Genomic DNA, 17503 nt, shown 5'->3' with positions numbered 1-17503 from the left:
GAAACGATGAACCAAAAACATGCAAACCCACAAGACATAATGCAAAAGAAAATGCTGCAGATACCAAAAACACACAAAACCCCAAAACAAATGCAAGACAGAAATGCTGCAACTTCACCCAACTTAAGGGATGGACCAGACTTATGGGACCAGACCCTCTTTATGTTTGGCTAACTTTTGGAGTGGCTGAATAAAAACATTCCTTTTATGTCTTTTTTTAAACACATGGCCATAATCTTTCAGAATATAAGAGAGCAACAGATTTACAAAGCTAATGTTAGTGTGCTAGAGACTTTGAAATAAGAGCTTGCCTTTCTAATTGTTAATTCTAAGGTCTGTTTAACAGACCATTGCTAGGGATCAGTGTGATCAGCAATACCTTTCCATTACGTACAAACTTAACTAACGTTATCCGTATTGTTAGTCACTGTAACTACTTTCTGGGAGATCCAAGAGTTTGTGATTGCATTTAATATTAGGTGTCTTTAGTCTACATTGTCTCCTCATACTCCACACTTCAGTGATCAAAGAGATGGCGTTAAATGCAATCATAACACTCTGGTGTATTTGCAGCATTTTTCTTTTGCATTTGTTTCGTGGGTTTACATATTTTTGGTTCTGCATCGTTTCTATGATTGCAGTGTAATATACTAGAGCAGCATTTCTTAGTTGCAGTGTTTTTCTGTTGCATTTGTTTTATGTTTGTATGTTTTTGGTTTTGCATCATTTCTGCATTTGCAGCGTTTGGCTGCTGTGTGTTTTTGTAGGTTATTTGCAGTGAAAAAATGAAAAATGTAATCCATTACACATTTTTAAAAGTAATGCTTTACTTTACTTTGTTACTCGATGCTTACATGTTAGCAGCATAATTCACAGGCATTTATATCATTTTGAACAAGGCAAAAATGGAAAAATCCTCTCACAACAGCTGTTTCCACTTGTTTTAAATACTCGTTATGTAGAGCTGCTGAATGTGGCTTCATATATCATAGTGTGACCAGAGGTCAAAGGAAATAACAATTCAGGCCGCGAATTTGACTCCATGCCAGGGTGCTCTGTCCACGCAAACCACCTGGTCGCTAATCTGATTTGAATATAGTTAGAAATTTCTCCACTATATTCATATGTGGAGAAAGTTATAATACAGATTACAATATGCAAAAATTGTCACTGACCAACAAACATGAGAAAAAAATATTTCATTATAACAGCACATTATTAATCTTCTGGCTCTGGAGGTAATATCACAGGACTGCTTTCTGGCTACAAGTCTTTCATTCTCCAACCATTTATCAAAAATTTGTCATTTCAACTGATTCTCTCCACCGGGAAGCATAAATCCAGTGTTTTCAAAACTATGGATCCAGGAGAAAACAAAACAAAAGAACAACCATGACAAATATATGATAGTATTTCTTTATTAACAGCAAGAAGTTGCTTACAGTCAGGGTAGACCTATCTGCAGGTCTTTAAGTGTACAAATGTATGCTGAATTTAGCTTATCTCATTTAAAAAATCTGCAACACTGGATTGTGCATATCAACAGATGTCCTTAATCATGTCATTGTCATTAATTTATCATTTCAAATCCATGAATTCATCCATCCATTTCATTATGCTTATCCAGGCCCATCCATATATTAACTTTGTTACGTAGGTCATAGGCCCCAAAGGCCTCGCTACATTTCACAGGTATCATTTATTGACACTGTCTCCCAAAACACAATGTAAAGAATAAATCTTAATGTGATGTTGGTATCATGCCTTAAAGCAGAAGTGAGTGATATATTTGTGTTAATATAAGTCTTAAATAGTTATATCTTCCGACAGCAATCACTTACATAGAGGGCCCTAGTTTCGTTGACCGAGCGAAGTCTAAGTGCAGCGCAGCTTCGCCACGCCAACGGGGCTGGACCAGGTCCATTTCGCAAGATTCGTGGGCCGCGCAGTCAGACTTAGACCAGCGCAAACCCTCCCCTCGTCCCTCCCACCGGCGCAAACGGCGAAGAGGGAGGAGAGAGGGCGGGAGGGAGACAGAAGGAGGAGAGAAAGGCGTGGAGTGGGTTTGACACAGCCGAGTCAGATCTTCACCAATCAAATGAGCTCCTCTCCTCACCTTTAACTGCGCGGAGGGCGATGCGCGCTGCAAGTTTGTCATTTTATACTTGGACATGGACGGAGGAGACAGCGACGCCAGAGGCCGAACCTCTCCCCGGAGGAAACAGCTGTTTCCCCGGAGGTCCGAGCTCAGAGTGACCAACAATGAGTTTACTAATAATAATACAAATATCCTTAATCAGGTTTGATCTGATACACTGAGAACCCCTGCCCAATGAAAGAAACAACAACTAATAAACTAATAAAGAAACTCACATTTATTCAAACCCTGTAAGCAAGATGAGAGGTATAATACAACATAAACAAACACCATGCGTAACGGATAAAATCAGCCTAAAGGACGCTCTCTCTCTCTCTCTGTCCTCCTCTCTCTCTCTCTCTCTCTCTCTCTGTCCGTCTCTTTTTTTCTCTTTTTTTTCTGTGATAGAGATGCTGAGTATACGGCTATATACTGACTATCTGATACCGAGGCTGTGGTGGACTAAGAGAGATGAAGATTTGTGTTTTGTTTTTCATTACTGTACGGCTGCCTGATGCGCTAATGAATTAATAAGTAAATAAATAAATAAAGCGATCATCACAAGGGCAGAGTGGTATCTCAACACGGCAGCGACATGCAGTCATCCACCCTCAGTCCTGCTTGGGACATCCACAGCTGCTTTTCAGTGCCAGTTCGTCCCTGCTGTGTTAATTCAGGTGGAGTTTCCATTACGCTGCCGACAGCCTTTGATCTCTGCTTTGATCTGACTTCAGATGTGACGGGACAATCTATATAGATATAAATTCACGTGTTGATTCCATTAGTTGCATTAAATAGTGGTTATTGTGGATATTTATTGCATTGAAATGTGTCTGGAACTGTGGAGATCTGCCTGTGAGGTCTTGGTGACGTGTGTGCACTGCAGGTCAGTCAGCCAAACTTCCACTGCACCTGCTGCGCTCCGCCCTGCGCTGAGAGTAGACCTGGTTGGAGGTGGCGAGCTTTCAGCGCAACCTCGGCGAGACATTTTCGCACAAAACTTCCACTTCACCAAGCTGAATCTGTGACGCCTCCCCCTGCTGCGCGGCCACGCCTATCTCAGCGCAGCGCGATCTACAAATCTCCCAATCTGACTTTGCGCTCGGCTGCGCTGGTCGAAACTTGCATTAGACCGGCTGCGCTACCTTGCGCCACCTGCGCTGCGCCAGCAAACTAGGGCCCAGAGTGTTTGGACTGAAACACGGGTCTCTCAGTCCCTCTGCTCTGCTCTGAGCCGAGGAGAAAACATTTATCGTATCCTACAGTTTTTATCCAATGAGGAGAGAGAACGGCATGCAGGGCTGTGTGTGCAGCCAAGGAACGCCGTGAATGTGGTGACGTAGGGACGACGACTGTTATGGTGCGTTCAAGGAAACTCGTATTTTTCCGACCGTGAAGTCATACCAGTTCGATCTGGTACGAGTTCACCGGTCGGAAGTTATGAGTGGCCGTTATAGTGACTTTCACCGGTAAAACAGGTCGGAAAAACACGAGTGGGTTGCCTGGAACGCTACAAAGTCGTAAGTTGTGACTTGAAGCTGTAATTTACGATTTCAAAAGCCTGCCTGGAACGCAGCATTAGCGAAAACGACCGGATCACTCACTTCTGCTTTAATAGTAACAAAAAATATAGGCTATATATATATACAAAAAAAGTAAACAAACAAAAGCAAAAAAAAAATACAAACGTGCAAAAGCCAAATGATACCTACATTTGTGTCTTCAGTTTCAAAATGTTGCTGCCACGGTCACATTTCCCTTTAAACCTTGATTTGAAATGACATTTTAGCATGGTTTCATGATAATAATGTTTTTAGTCAAGGCTTTTTGACACTTTTTAAGGTCCAATGTAACGTCTGGCCAGAGACACCAGATTAAATGTACCCATTTAATGGACCTTTTTCACATTTTCTGTATTTCTAAATACAGGATAAATAATTTATTTGCCATACTGAGTAATAAAAAGAAAAAGAAATAATACTTTTTTATTTGCTGCCGATTCATGTCCATGTGACAAACAGAAGGACTCTGTCTTTACCAGCTGCTTCTTAATACCCTGATTAAACTACATTTTGAAACCACGTTTCTAGTTACTGTTACTGTTATCCACGTGTTCACTGTAGTTAATGATTAGCTTATGCCATGGTATGGTGCATTCTCTCAGATATGACCAAATGACAAAGTGATGCAGGTATTTTGTCACTTTTAGTGGAAGAGATGTTGAGCTCAAAGTAAGAGCTTACCTTTTTTTTTTTTAAATATAAGACAATAATGATCAAATAAACGGGATTACATTCACATATCTGATACAAGAGTTAAATGTCTACATTACTGATATGTTCGGCCTAGAGTAGGGTTCTCCACTGCTGTGTTTACAGCTCAGCAGAGGTGGGTAGTAATGCATGACATTTACTCTGTTACATTTACTTAAGTAACTTTTTGGATAAATTGGACTTGTAAGATTAGTTTTAATGCAGCATTCTTTTTACTTTTACTTGAGTATATTTGAGAAGAAGAAGCGGTACTTTTACTCCGCTACATTGAGCTACATTACGCTCGCTACTCGCTGCTTATTTTTATCGCTCAATGTTCTTTATTTTTCTTTTTTTTCCTGTATTTAATTACATTCATGCCCTTTATTATTTAACAGATAAATCAGAGCTTACTCAGCAGTTACTCAATTTGAGTAGATTTTTCACCAAGTAGCCTACTTTTTGCTCTTACTCAGTTAAATACTTGGATGGCTACTTTTTACTTTGACTTGAGTAATATTATTCTAAAGTAACAATACTCTTACTTAAGTATTTTTTTCTGGCTACCCTACCCACCTCTGCAGCTCAGTGAAGTAATGCCTCATTACTTCAAGATATTGTGGCTTACCCACTATGACAGAAGTTGCCACATATTCATAGGTCTAGTTATAGGTTGTGCGCTTTAAACGTTCTGTGAATAAGATTTCAAACAATTATAAAACAGTAAACAAGTTTTAGCTATATGTAAAACGAACATAACGAAAACACAAACGGAGCCTGAGGTGTGGCGGAAGACATCAAGTGTGACATCTAGTAGCATTGATGATTGATTACAGCAAGGAACTGAGGTCAAAGGTTGTAGGACTGATTTCAAAAGACACGTTATCTCTAACAGGCTAAACTACTCAGCCATGACCATGTCTTCTTTTCTGTCACTATATGATTATTTAGCTTAACTTAAACATTTGCTGATGAAAGGTACCAGGACCAGCACAATTAAAGCAGGAAGCATTTACGTGTCTACTGTATGGTTTTCCTACTGGCCAATTTCATCCAATTCTAAATGTTCACATCATCTCTGATTACTTATCTCTTTCTTTTGGTTGTATGATCAGCCTGTTCAGGATATTTTAATTTTCATGTAAATCACATGACTGTGAACAAAGAGAGAACAGTCTTTCTCTGCAGTCTAGACCCCAGTACTCGAAGATCTGTCCGTCTTTAGTCGACTCCTCCTGTTTTCTCTGGTAGCAGATCAATAATTGTGTCATCAGTTGATAACTCCAATGATGAGACCTCATCAGCTGTATCATCATCATCTGCAGAGGGAAAAGAATACCAATTAAAAAATGTATATTTGACATGTATGCTTGTCATGAAGAGTGTTTCAGTATGTTAACTGTCTTACACAAGAGATGAGTTTTGTCTTTTTTCAGGATACAGCAAAGAATCCACAGGGGCGGAGCCAGAGAAATGAACTTCAGAAACTTCAAAATGACAGTGATGACTGCTAATTGCTTATAGCGAGCCACTGTGAACGCTGTAAAGGAGAAGAGAGGCCCACATTAATAATCATAACCAGTGCTGGAAGACTCATGTTGAGTGTCCTAAAAGTTTAAAAAGCTAGTGGGATTACGTTTATAATCACATGCATTCATTTAAATAATTGGTTAATATAAAATATATCATTAATCAGACATCTGCAGCAATACAAAACTGACTGAAGTCCATACAAAAGTCATGACAAAGTCAAAAGTTACATTTCAGCCTCCTCTTACCTGTGTCGACCTGTAGAGTCGTGGGGTGACTTTGAAGGGTCGTATATTCACCGGTAACACTGTCGGGCCGATCAATAACAGCTGCAATGGTGATGAAGTACTGAGTGTCCGGAGTTAGGTTGGAGATGCTGATGTTCACTGCAGAGCCACTGGTGTAGTTGTACAGGAGTGCGTCACAAGTGCTTGCGTTGCATATTGTCACGTTGTAACTGTGTGGTGTCATCTGCATAAAACTGGAGACGTTCCAGCTGAGATTCAACTGGTCGGTGCTCGAGTCCACCGCCACCAGCTGTGGGGGAACTGGACCTGTGAGTGAGAGTAATAAAGTCAGTCAAGGTCAAGACCTTTTTTAACAGATTATACTATGGTGTGCAATATTTATTGTGGTAAATATAAAAGAACATGTCTGCAAAAACTGGAAGAAAATGTGTCCCTCTGCCTAAATAAAAGCCTAAGATAAAGGAGATTTTTGTATTTAAGTATATGTGTATATATCTGTACGATTCACAGTCAATAAGCAAACAATAGAATCTATCCAGAATGTTTCTGATTTGAAAAGATATAATAATAACATTAAACTATTACTGACCCTGACAGATGACTCTGTGTGGCTCCGTACAGTAGCGAGCCAGCAGCTTCTGCTCTTTCTTCAACATGGCCTCCAAACTTGCACAGTGACCTTCATAGTTCATCTTGTACCAGTGTTCATAGCTCAACTCCTCTCTGTTCACCCATGTCCAGGCACTGGAGAAGTTCTGGCGCTGCAGACCGAGCCAAAAGCTGGATTTGCTTGCATACGTGGTGTTGAGGAGACTGAAGTATTGCTCCTCTGTGTTCAGGACAGCGAGGTCCACGTAGTGCCTCTGACAGTACTCCCTGGCTTTGGACCAGGGCATGGGAGTCTGGATCAGGAAGTAATGTGATGCCGTGGACTGACCCACTGCAAAGCCATGGCACATCACTGAGTCAGGGAGACACAACAAGAGAGGAGAATGGAAGGTTATTAACAGCTCTGTTTCTGACCTACCCATCCATTAATGGGCCTAACTATATTGAATATCTGCCAACTGAATGCATGAGTGAATTGTTTTAATTTGTTTTTGTTGATACAAACTAGCACAAATACAAACTAATACCATGCATCTTACATGTTCTAGTGCACAGCTAGCTCCAGACTGAACTTAAAACTAAAGCTCTTCACCTGCAAACTGCAACTAAACTGCAGAAAAAGACTTACTGAATACAGAGAGATACAAAAGACCACAGATTAAAAACAACAAAGAGAAAATGACTTCACACTGGGGGCCCTTCAAAGGGCCTGTGGTTTCATACAGCAATCTGTTCTCTGCAGCTTAAATTTTATCCAGAGCTGCTGCAGAAAAGTCATGTCTCTGTGTGTGAAGACTACTAGTGTTGTTCTGCAGGTATTCTGCAATTGTGTTTTGTTGTGTATGTACTTATATTACATCTTGAAAAAAGACAATAGTCTACAGGTGTGCTGAAATATAACACATCTAATACAACCTACGATTGTTGCACGTCTCTAAATAACAATCATCTCATAATGTGAAGTGTGTTAAAGATTATAATGGAAACAGTTACCCAGAACAGCCAGTCGCTGCAGAATCGGCGTCTCACGGGCAAACATACAGATGAATCATGAATCCAGGTAGGTGTGATTTATTTGTTTTCATTCATTTTTCATCTGGTAGTATTTCCCAAATCTCCCTGACTCTGCAGTTTCTTTGCAATATCCGACCCATCCGCTCTCTCACTCGCTCTCTTTCTCTCTGAGGCTGAAGCCGCCTCTGTTTGGGAAGTTTATACAAGTGGCTCTCACTGTGGGGTGATGCAAGAAGGTGGAGAGAGTGGGAGTGGCAACGTCGTGTGCACACCTGGATCATGACGTAATCTAAAAGTGAAAGCATGTCGAAAATTTGTCAACCAACTTTATGCCTCAAATACTTAAATAATACGTGCTGCTTGTTTTACTCCATTTACATATTCATCTGGTGCTAATATGCACAGCTGGACTTGTACCTTTACTGTCTGGTTGCATTGGTGAACAGACACAACACGCTGCACACAAAGCAAGTGTGTGAACAGGCTGAACAAGGCAGCGGCAACTGAACACAGGTGAGAGGTGCCTTGCTTTTATAGGAGGTGCTAAAAATACTGAAGTAAGCTCCGCCCAGCAGCAGCAGGCTATTTTTAGAAATTGTTTACTAGAGTGTACTTTGTCACTTGGATATCTGAATGAGATAATGAATAGCTAGAACAATCTAGAGCAATTCAGGATTTCCTGCACTGACTTGAAGTTTCATCATCGTGTTGATGCACTGTTGATATGATGACAATAAAGCTTTCTATTCAATCTATGTAACTGCTTCTATTACATTAAGAACAGGAAATATAGATGTAGGATGACTTAAGTGTGTGCAAACCTAGATGACTCTTAAACTGGTTTTGTTGTTTTGTTGATTGTGTTTACAGAGAATGATTTATCAGATTTGTGCAGCTCTCATCATAATCAGTACCTCAGCAGCAGGCAGGACTATAGTTAAGCTGATTTCTCCTTCACCTGGTGCACAATGTTTCACACAGACGGTGGTTTTATAAACTGCATGCTCGAATAATTATAGAGGCAGAGGCTGTTCAGGAGTTTGTGCACCAGATTAAGGGCTGTAGCAGATACACAGAAATACACACTTGACAGCTGCTGTTGCTGCTGCTGGCCTCTCGAAGTGTGTTCATGGTTTTATTATTCACTGTCATTGTTTCAGTTTTGCTCATGTGAAAAGCGAGTTGCTACTTGGATGTTGTTGCATTTTGATTTTGCCTAGTTGTTTTTGCACTTGCAGTTTTTTTTAATTATTTGTAGGAGATGTTATGTTTTTTCTTTGACTTTGTCTTTTGCGAATGTTTTTTCACACTGTCTGTGGCTCCTGCATTTAACCATCGTCTGTTTCTTGATGAGTGCGGTGGTGAAACAGATAAAATGGCAGATATCTGAGGTGAGAAAGTCTAAACCTCACGTTTCACCATCTACGTTAGTGTCTGTGTACATATTACCCATAAGATTGGGGTAGGGGGGGGTTGTTTTTCTTTTTTTCCGTTATCAAAAGAAGTCTTTACCACAGGCACAAAATGTTCTCACGTCTGGCTGCACACTTGCAAGCGAGGCACCTCTCTACACACACGGACTTTAATTACCGTAATGCGCTCTGTTCATCTGCATGATAAAATATCAAGTGGTGGCTTTTTGAAGCCGCCTCCGTTGCCGTGTGAGTCCACAAGATGAAGTGGAGGCTGCAACACAATCAACCACGGCTTTTTAAAAAACATTTAATAGGTCAGCTTTTGTGTTTGTTTTGATACTTATTGTATTCTTAATTACGGACCGTTTTATACACTGTTTGTGATTGTGTCACACTGCTATAGAAAAATAAAAAAACGTCCTGAAGGAGCCACAGAAACCTTTAGATTGTGGTGTGTGAACTATGTTAGTACTTGATAATGTGGTCAGCTCAGAGCGGGGGGGTGATGGGGGGAAGTGGAGGGGGCGCTGTCAGGAAATGTCACAGAGACACGGCGGTGTTACCAAGAAAAGGTGAACGGACTCAAGTTCAGTTTAATACAGGTCCGATCAAATAACAACTTTCAATCAAAATTCATCATGGAGTGTCAAGAGTCACTGGTTTTATCGAAGGTCCCAGACGCGAAAACATTCGTCCACTCCAGCGGAGAAAATCTGAGAGCAGTCGGGGTTCAGAGCCACGTGCAGCACCCGATGAGAATGACCTTAAAAAACAACAAAACGATGATTGAACCTTTAACCTCTAATGACCTCGTTTCCTGTGTAAAACAAAGTGTTGTGCCATTTCACACTTACAAAGAACTACTTCAAAGTTCAGTTCACTTTCATTTGTACCACCTTCTGTTTTTCTTAATAAGTAGGCTGCTTTTATTTTTCACTAAAACCTCCATCACATCACCACTCCCAAACTATTATTAGTAGTTATTGTATGACTGAAGAATCACAGACATGAGCTACATTTTACCAAAAAAACTATATTGAGAATGAGATTGAGAACATATTTTACCACTAAAAGGAGCTATATGTAAGACATGTACGGCAAGTCATCATAAAATCACCCAATATGTGACCAGAGACTTGAAAGATGGAGGTGGCTGAAAGTGGAGAAGAATTTGAGGACAGGTTAAAATGAGGTGCAGTTAAGATTTTCTGTATCTGGAAATACCTGGCAGCAAAATTTGCATAATGTTGCATGTTTTTATTTGTTTCAAATGCTAAAAAAAAATGTCCTCAGCAGTAAATGTCTGTACTGTCTCTATTGATGCTGGGCAGTACCGTGCAGTAAAACTGACATTCATCATTTGTTCATTTCAATATGAACATATTTAACACCACACTGGGTTGCAAACATCATGAATGTGTTTTAATGATGTTTCTTAAACGGTAGATCTCACAACACCTCAGAAAAACCGTGACATCTCATATCAAACGTAGTCATTTCTGACGTGTTTCATTCATAGTTTCACAATCAGTGGAGGCCCAGGACATGAATGAGTCTGCTCAAAGTGGCCTTTTAAATACCTCAGGGACAGATGACGGAGCTGCAGAGGTGAACCAACTGTCGCACCAAATATTACTCAGCATGCACATGTCAGGTGATGCAGTGCATTTATTCCTATGAGGGCGATGAGTGGTTGTTAGATCATTATTATCGGTGTCTCGGGCTCTCTAACCTGTGAGCTGGTGGACGGGGTAGAGGGAGGCGGAGGGAAACTCCGAGGTCCAGCAGATGACTTGGTGATGAGGAAGGCCGTGCCCTGTGACCAGATATCTCTTCTTTTCAGCCCATCGTAGAGAACAGATCTGCAATAGGAGACATTAGGGATTAGTCTATCCAATATCTACAAAAAATTTAAGACACCTCTGCTACGATCAGAGTACCTGTGAGTTTGTGTTGGCCGAAGTTACGCAACTTCCTGACTGTGTGTCCCAGATTCTCAGCTCTCCGTCCTGCCACCCGCCTCCTGTAGCGATCGTTTTTCTCTGCCATGGACACCATCCCATCGCCTTGACACAAAAAACACACAAGCGCGCACAACAATGTTCAGGTAATCGGTGTCATTTTGTGTGTTCAATAAACACACCACCCAGGGGAATGCTTGCATGATTGTCCAACAACAACTGGTATCAGGTTTTACACAAGCTACAGGACAGGTAGGCATCAACAGAACAAGAAGCTGCTTCAGTCATGTCAACAACATGTCTGTGAAGGAGGCAGGTAGAGCAGCAACATACACGTTCAGATGGAGCCGTCGATCAGTCGGTTAACCACAATTGAAATATCTCAAAAACAAGCGGGGGGAAAATGTCATGACATTTGTACGGTGGTCCGGTGAACTCAGAGCGCTGCAGTGTAACGTGCTACTAACCCTAATTGAGAAAATGACTGCACTGTAAAAACTCACAGCAACTCACAACAGAAGTGACTCCACTTTTTGTGTCCCCAGAAACACTTCTGTTCTGAGTTGTTATAGCATATGCGTCGCCAAAACAAGGAAGTTGTTTTCTGAATTTGTAATGCATTTGTGTCTTTGTATGTGTTTTCACAACTTGCAGCTCTCAGGGCCACTATACACATCCCCCCTGTTGACCGTCAACAAAGATGGACTCAGCTAGCCTCTGTGACGCCACCCACAGATTTCTGAAGAACAGTTTTGATGTCATCATCTTGCCTGTACCCAACAAACTTCTGGCTAATACAAAAACAGGCAATGAGGAGGCTTAAAGGGGAACTATGTAAATCCGGTCATTTTTTTGCTATTTGTTTTCAACAAAACCGGCAAGAAAGAAATCAATGGAGCGATGGATAACGTTATTCATCATATACGCGTTACGATATGTATATTTGTGTAGTCCTATCTGTCATAAAATAGAGATTACAGATTGTGTTGCGGTGCCACAGATACGAGAGCAAGGACACACTAAGCTAAATTTAAAACAATCTTTAATTATGCAACAATTTAAACCTTAATACAATTTTAATGAGTGATATAAAAACTATATACAGTCGTTATGAAAGTGAAAATTAACCATATAGACTAAAACGTGTTTGTGAACATGAATGGGCGTCTATGGGGGAAGCCCATCTCAAGTGGCCAGCCTCTAGTGGCCATTTGAAGAAGTGCATCACCATCATGTCCAGATATTTCATTTTACCTAATTCAGCAGGTTGTGTCATGTTTTATTGTTTCACTGAGTTGGTCTTAGTTCAAAGTGCACTCACCTTAACAGCACTGGGCTGTGTCATTGTAGTCACTGGCTGTTTTAACCCTGTGGGGCCTCCTGCTACGTCACCATCCCATACGTGAAGGAGTCCCTCCGTGGAGCCGCTGGCCAGACAGTCGTCCCCCGGTGACCACTGAAGGCTGCAGACCCCCCCCTTCTGGACGGCCGCACCTATGAGAGGTGCAGGGGCCCGAGGGTCGAGGTGATGGATACGTCCGAGAGCAGAGCCACTGTTACATCAGGGACACACAACATAAATATTGCATTTAATACATAATATTTATAGTAACTTCTGTGCCCTTTTATATTTAGGGCTAATTAACCTTTATTCATTTATCTGAGGGATGAGACCAGTATAGGTTTGGTAAAATAACTGTAATTTTTCTGTGCGATTCCTGGTACATGTTAAAAATGAGAATGAAGATGGTTAAATTCAGTAATATTCTGTGTAATACGCTAAACTGACGACGCATACAAACCAGCTGAGTAAGTGCTGTTTCCAGGAAAGTGCTCCGACCACAGACAGGTGTGATGGTAGACACCTCATGCTCTGCTTCTTTTCAACATCCCACAACTAAAGAGTCAGAGAGATGAGACACCACAAACCGTCATCCTGCTGATTTCAGCTGTAGCGTCTACACTTCCCCTGGCAGAGGCGCCCCCCTCCCTCGACCGCAGCCTGCATGAATCACTTCCCATCGTCTCTGTTCTCATTTACTTGAAGCTCCACAGCCCAATAAGCACCTACCTGCACCTCCCCTCGCCTGGTCCCGATGCACAGAGCCGTGCCGTCTCTGCTCCAGCACAGAGACGTGATTGACCCGTGAAGGCGTGGTCGTCCGTTCTGTGGACTCGGGTCCAAACATCCCACCAGAGCACGAGTTTCTGAACTCCAGAGGTAAACAGTGGAGCCCAGTGCTAATGCAACAGTACCATTGCAGCTGCAGTCCAAAACATTGGTGTCTGAAAGAGGAGAGAGGAGAAAGAGCCAGAGCCTTAACCCACTGTGTTGTATTAACAAAATAACAGTGAGGTCATTTTATATCTATATTTTAATGCATTTCCTATAATTGAGTATATTTGCTGATTACAGGGGGAGGGTGTTTTTAGTTTGACCAAAACAGGAGCTATTGATTTGTTATTTATTTATCAATCACATCCTCTTCTTTCTTTCTTTTTTAACAGAAACTAAAATGGTCTCTTAATTTAAATATAAAAATGAACTCCAATCATCACATCTGGTTATACCTAGGCCTACTGGATGGATGTTATTTTCCAACATGAGGCTTTGAGGCCTCTTCACAGTGCCACAGGAACAAATCTAAGGAAAAAATGCAACTCACTCATAGCTCATAAAAAGCTTATAAAAGAACCACAATATACTGTGTTTTATATTAAGATCAATGTGCCACAAGGTTGCACTCAGTAATTATGATGGATATGTCACAAAGAGCAGAAACACTGGTAAATCATCACTAAAGCTGAAACAAATTCATCCAAGGCTAAAAATTAGTCCCCCTGCAAATAGTATTTACTTCTACAGTGTTGTGGGGTTTTGTTGAGCAGGGGTTGTTTATTTCCTTTCCTCTCTTACAGTAGTCGTTCTGCAGTGACGGTGCTGACAACTTCATCACCGACTTTCCTTGCAGACTGACAGCAGCTTTGTCCAGAACGGTAAATGGCTGTGAATCGTGTCGTTTTGCATCGGAACCTGAAAATGGAAAAAATATCATAAACACAAAACCACACACACACACACAAAAGCCTAAATTCTTTCACTCATCTAAAGTGAATTAAGCATCAGAACAAACATCACTACAGAACTGCAGCAGACACCCACATTGCAAATTAAATATTAAACTTTGTTATCTTCTTTATTACAGATCCAATCTTTCATTATGGGCCTCCATAACTGTATCAAGGTGAAACTCTGATTACACTTCCCCATTCCTTTCTCTTCTGCTACATAACTGCAAATCAGCCATTTGTTCTCATTTCCTGGTATGAGATCACAGCAGTTTCACTCGTCATTCCTGCTTGTGTGTGTATTAATTCATGGAGAGCTCACTGGTGTAACTGTATATTGTTGTGTGTTTTTTCTAGTGTTTTTTTGTGGTTTTGTTTTTATGTATATAGTAAAGTTTGTGCGACTTAATGTCACTGCACAGTCTGTAGCTGCACGTGACATAAAATCCCCCTTAATCTTGAATCACTGAAAGAATGAAGTGAAAGATAGAAAAACATTCATGCTGCACCGTTCTGTTGTGCATCGGCTTGCTCTTCACCTGCAGCTCTCCACATCCATCCCTGCAAAGGAATATGATAACTGTTAGTGTTTTGCTGAAATATTTCTTTCTGATGTCTAATAGGGAGATTTTATGACCTTAATATAATAATAAATAAAATCTATTATCATATTGAGGTATTGATTTAGGTGTAGATACATTTAATTTATGAACATATTCAGGTATTTATGTGTTTTGCGTCACAATAACTGAACCTATTGTCAAGCCTCTCATTAACACAGCTGGGTGCTATTTTTAACCACTGTCCATTAATAACTAACCACTGTTGCCTCACTTTAAATAGGCTACTCCTCCTTGGGCAAACGACAGATTAAAAAAAAAAAAAAAACACCAAATAATTTATTGTGTTCCTCTAATCTATTTTCAGCCCTGTCGCACACTTTGGCCTCATTGTTTGCGTCTTGTGAAAGGAATGTCACTGGTTTGATCCCCGGATTAGCAGGATCAGATCTGGCACTTATCCAACCCTCATCAAAACCACTGGTGCATGTAAGCAAGGTCCTTAAAGCAGAAGTAAGCAGAATATTTGTGTTAATATAAGTCTTAAATAGTTATATCTTCCGACGGCAATCACTTACATAGAGTGTTTGGTCCAAAACACGGGTCTGTCAGTCACTCTGCTCTGCTGTAAGCCGAGGAGAAAACTTTTATTTTATTTCCTTGTATCCTACAACCTTTATCCAATGAGGAGAGAGAACGGCATGAAGGGCTGTGTGTGCAGCCAAGGGATGCGCGTGAATGTGGTGACGTAGGGACGAGGACCAATAGATCCATGACGAGGGCGGGGACTGCTTACTCCATCAGCTGACAAGAAGTCAGAAAAAAACGACCGGATCGCTTACTTCTGCTTTAACCGCAGTGGTCAGCAAGTCAAACTGTGGCTCAGCAAAAAAGCATTAAATAAATACAAGTTAAAAAAGAAAATCATGTTAAGAAGAAGAAACAACCTGCAGAGAGAAGCTTTTCAACTCTCAGCACAACTTTTGTTTCAGTTTTTAAGGGAAACCCACACTGTAAATCAAACTGCAGTGGCACAGCAAAAAGTTCCTCAAACAAACCTGTTGTGAGACATTTTGCACGGTGGGTCGTCCCCTGGCAGAGATGATGGGTGGCGTGTTCGATGGTGTCACAGCCCCACGGTGGGACACGCCCCTGGGCAACACTGTCTCAGATGATGTGGCAGACAAAAAGATGATACTGACGTTGTAAAACAGGTATGGGACAAAAACTGCTGTGTCTGCTGATGCCATTTAAGAGGAATAAACTATATTCATTTACATGAGCATGGGAATATGTTTGCCTGGTAGCTTGCCCTTTACCCCATAACCATGCCACTCTGCAGCACTGCCTGCTCGGCTTCGAGATGCAACACTGAGCGCTAAAGGTGTCGTGAGAAATGTGGCTGAATCTAACCCAAACATCTGAAGCAAGTTGCAGGGCATGCACTGCACCGACACGTAAAGTACACATGACACAACCACAATTTTTCTTCACAATTGCTTGTATAACATAGTTAAATTGTACACAGTATAGCGTGCATGAGGCCTCTTGTGTATGCAGTACAGTAGGTGGAAGTTTAGTTGTTTCTTTGTGACAGATGGATTTCTACGGTGCCCTGAGAGCTCAGCCCACTGCAACTTAAGAAAACATAATGCAAATACACAAAAGTGTGCCAAAGTCAGAAAACAACTTAATCAATCTGACAACACAGGTGCTGCAAAAACTCACAACACAACAGAAGTGTTTCCCTGCTGGGACTCAAGAAAGTGACACACCTGGATAAAGACATGTTATAAAAACGGCTATAGCCTATCAGTGGTGTTTGAAGATAAGGGGAGTTTGTTGTATTAAAAAACAACAACATAAAAACATCAATATTGCACAATTCTGATGTTATTGCAAATATAGTCTGTGTAGTGTGTACTACTATTAGCCTAGCCCTGCATCCAGTCTTTAGCCAGGCCCAAAATTTGTTTTGGTCCTGGAAAACATCTCCATTTCATTGTGAGTTTTTGCAGGTTGTTTTCTGAATTTGCACTGTAATATTTATGTTTTTATCTGTGTCTTCTGGGGTGGCAGTGCACTGAACTCTCAGGGCCACCATAGATTTTAAAGATAGCAAACAATTACCTACATGAGAAAATGTGACGGTGAAAAGCTGGGAACAGCGGTATCAGGCGGTCTGGGTCTGTCTGATGATTAGCTACACATCTCTCCTCCTCACCGTGGTCGTTTCCGTGCAGGCCTCCCTCTCTCTGAGCCGGGTCCCGGGGTCTCGGGGGTGGTGGAGAGTCCAGCTCCAGTCTCTGACAGACTGTGTCCAACTCAAACCTGAGCTCACAGCGCCACCCAGCGGCCACAGGTGTACTACTCACAGCCGGAGCCTCTGCTGCGCTGCTCCTCTGGATGAGCCTCCTCCTGAAGCGCTTGTATGAGACGTGATGAGCGTCGTTTTGTCCCTGAGGAGAAAAATTAATTCATGGTTTGATTAATTAATTTAAGGTAAAAAAATAAAAAATAAAAAGTAGTACCAATGCTCTTAGAAAACTGAAACTAACACAAACTTTGTACTGCTGTAGCAAACTTCAAACCACAAAACTTCACCAGAGTCAAGCATAGCCTACCACAATAACGGAACTTCCTGTTAACTCCTTCAAAACAAAAACATTAAACTCAAACTCGTTTTCTCCAGGAGCTTCTCTGAGCTC

The 17503-nt window shown here is 41.2% G+C and overlaps 2 protein-coding genes across 2 annotated transcripts; both read right to left on the bottom strand.

Annotated features, from left to right (window-relative positions):
- Positions 1–5576: 5576 nt before the first annotated feature.
- LOC310991168 (uncharacterized protein) lies at positions 5577–7907 on the bottom strand. Its single transcript, XM_083978780.1, has 5 exons — positions 7770–7907; positions 6757–7128; positions 6168–6473; positions 5798–5929; positions 5577–5708 (listed from the first exon to the last, which is right to left on the bottom strand). The coding sequence occupies exons 1-5, from the start codon at positions 7813–7815 to the stop codon at positions 5611–5613; spliced, it is 954 nt and encodes a 317-aa protein (XP_083834906.1). The 5' UTR covers positions 7816–7907; the 3' UTR covers positions 5577–5610.
- Positions 7908–9867: 1960 nt separating this feature from the next.
- On the bottom strand, positions 9868–17412 carry LOC310991952 (cell division cycle protein 20 homolog B-like; the record flags this gene model as incomplete). The annotated part of the gene is made up of 11 exons (XM_083979883.1): positions 9868–9968; positions 10938–11067; positions 11146–11271; positions 12488–12719; positions 12969–13063; positions 13238–13452; positions 14084–14200; positions 14745–14796; positions 15854–15957; positions 17020–17254; positions 17380–17412. 11 exons carry the CDS (start codon positions 17410–17412, stop codon positions 9868–9870), a joined length of 1440 nt encoding a protein of 479 aa, XP_083836009.1.
- Positions 17413–17503: the final 91 nt, after the last annotated feature.

The sequence above is a fragment of the Trachurus trachurus genome, assembly GCF_905171665.1.
Source record: "Trachurus trachurus genome assembly, chromosome: 9".
NCBI classification, from domain to species: domain Eukaryota; kingdom Metazoa; phylum Chordata; class Actinopteri; order Carangiformes; family Carangidae; genus Trachurus; species Trachurus trachurus.
The sequence above is the reverse complement of the archived record's forward strand: the minus strand, read 5'-3'. Positions and strand labels throughout refer to the sequence as shown.

Bases quoted from the DNA above. Each gene is read 5' to 3' on its own strand.
- LOC310991168 (XM_083978780.1), bottom strand. From the start codon at position 7,815: ATGTTTGCCCGTGAGACGCCGATTCTGCAGCGACTGGCTGTTCTGG. The intron at 7,129-7,769 runs GTAACTGTTTCC...TCCCTGACTCAG, and splicing joins GCAGCGACTGGCTGTTCTGG to TGATGTGCCATGGCTTTGCA. The intron at 6,474-6,756 runs GTCAGTAATAGT...TCTCACTCACAG, and splicing joins ACACAGAGTCATCTGTCAGG to GTCCAGTTCCCCCACAGCTG.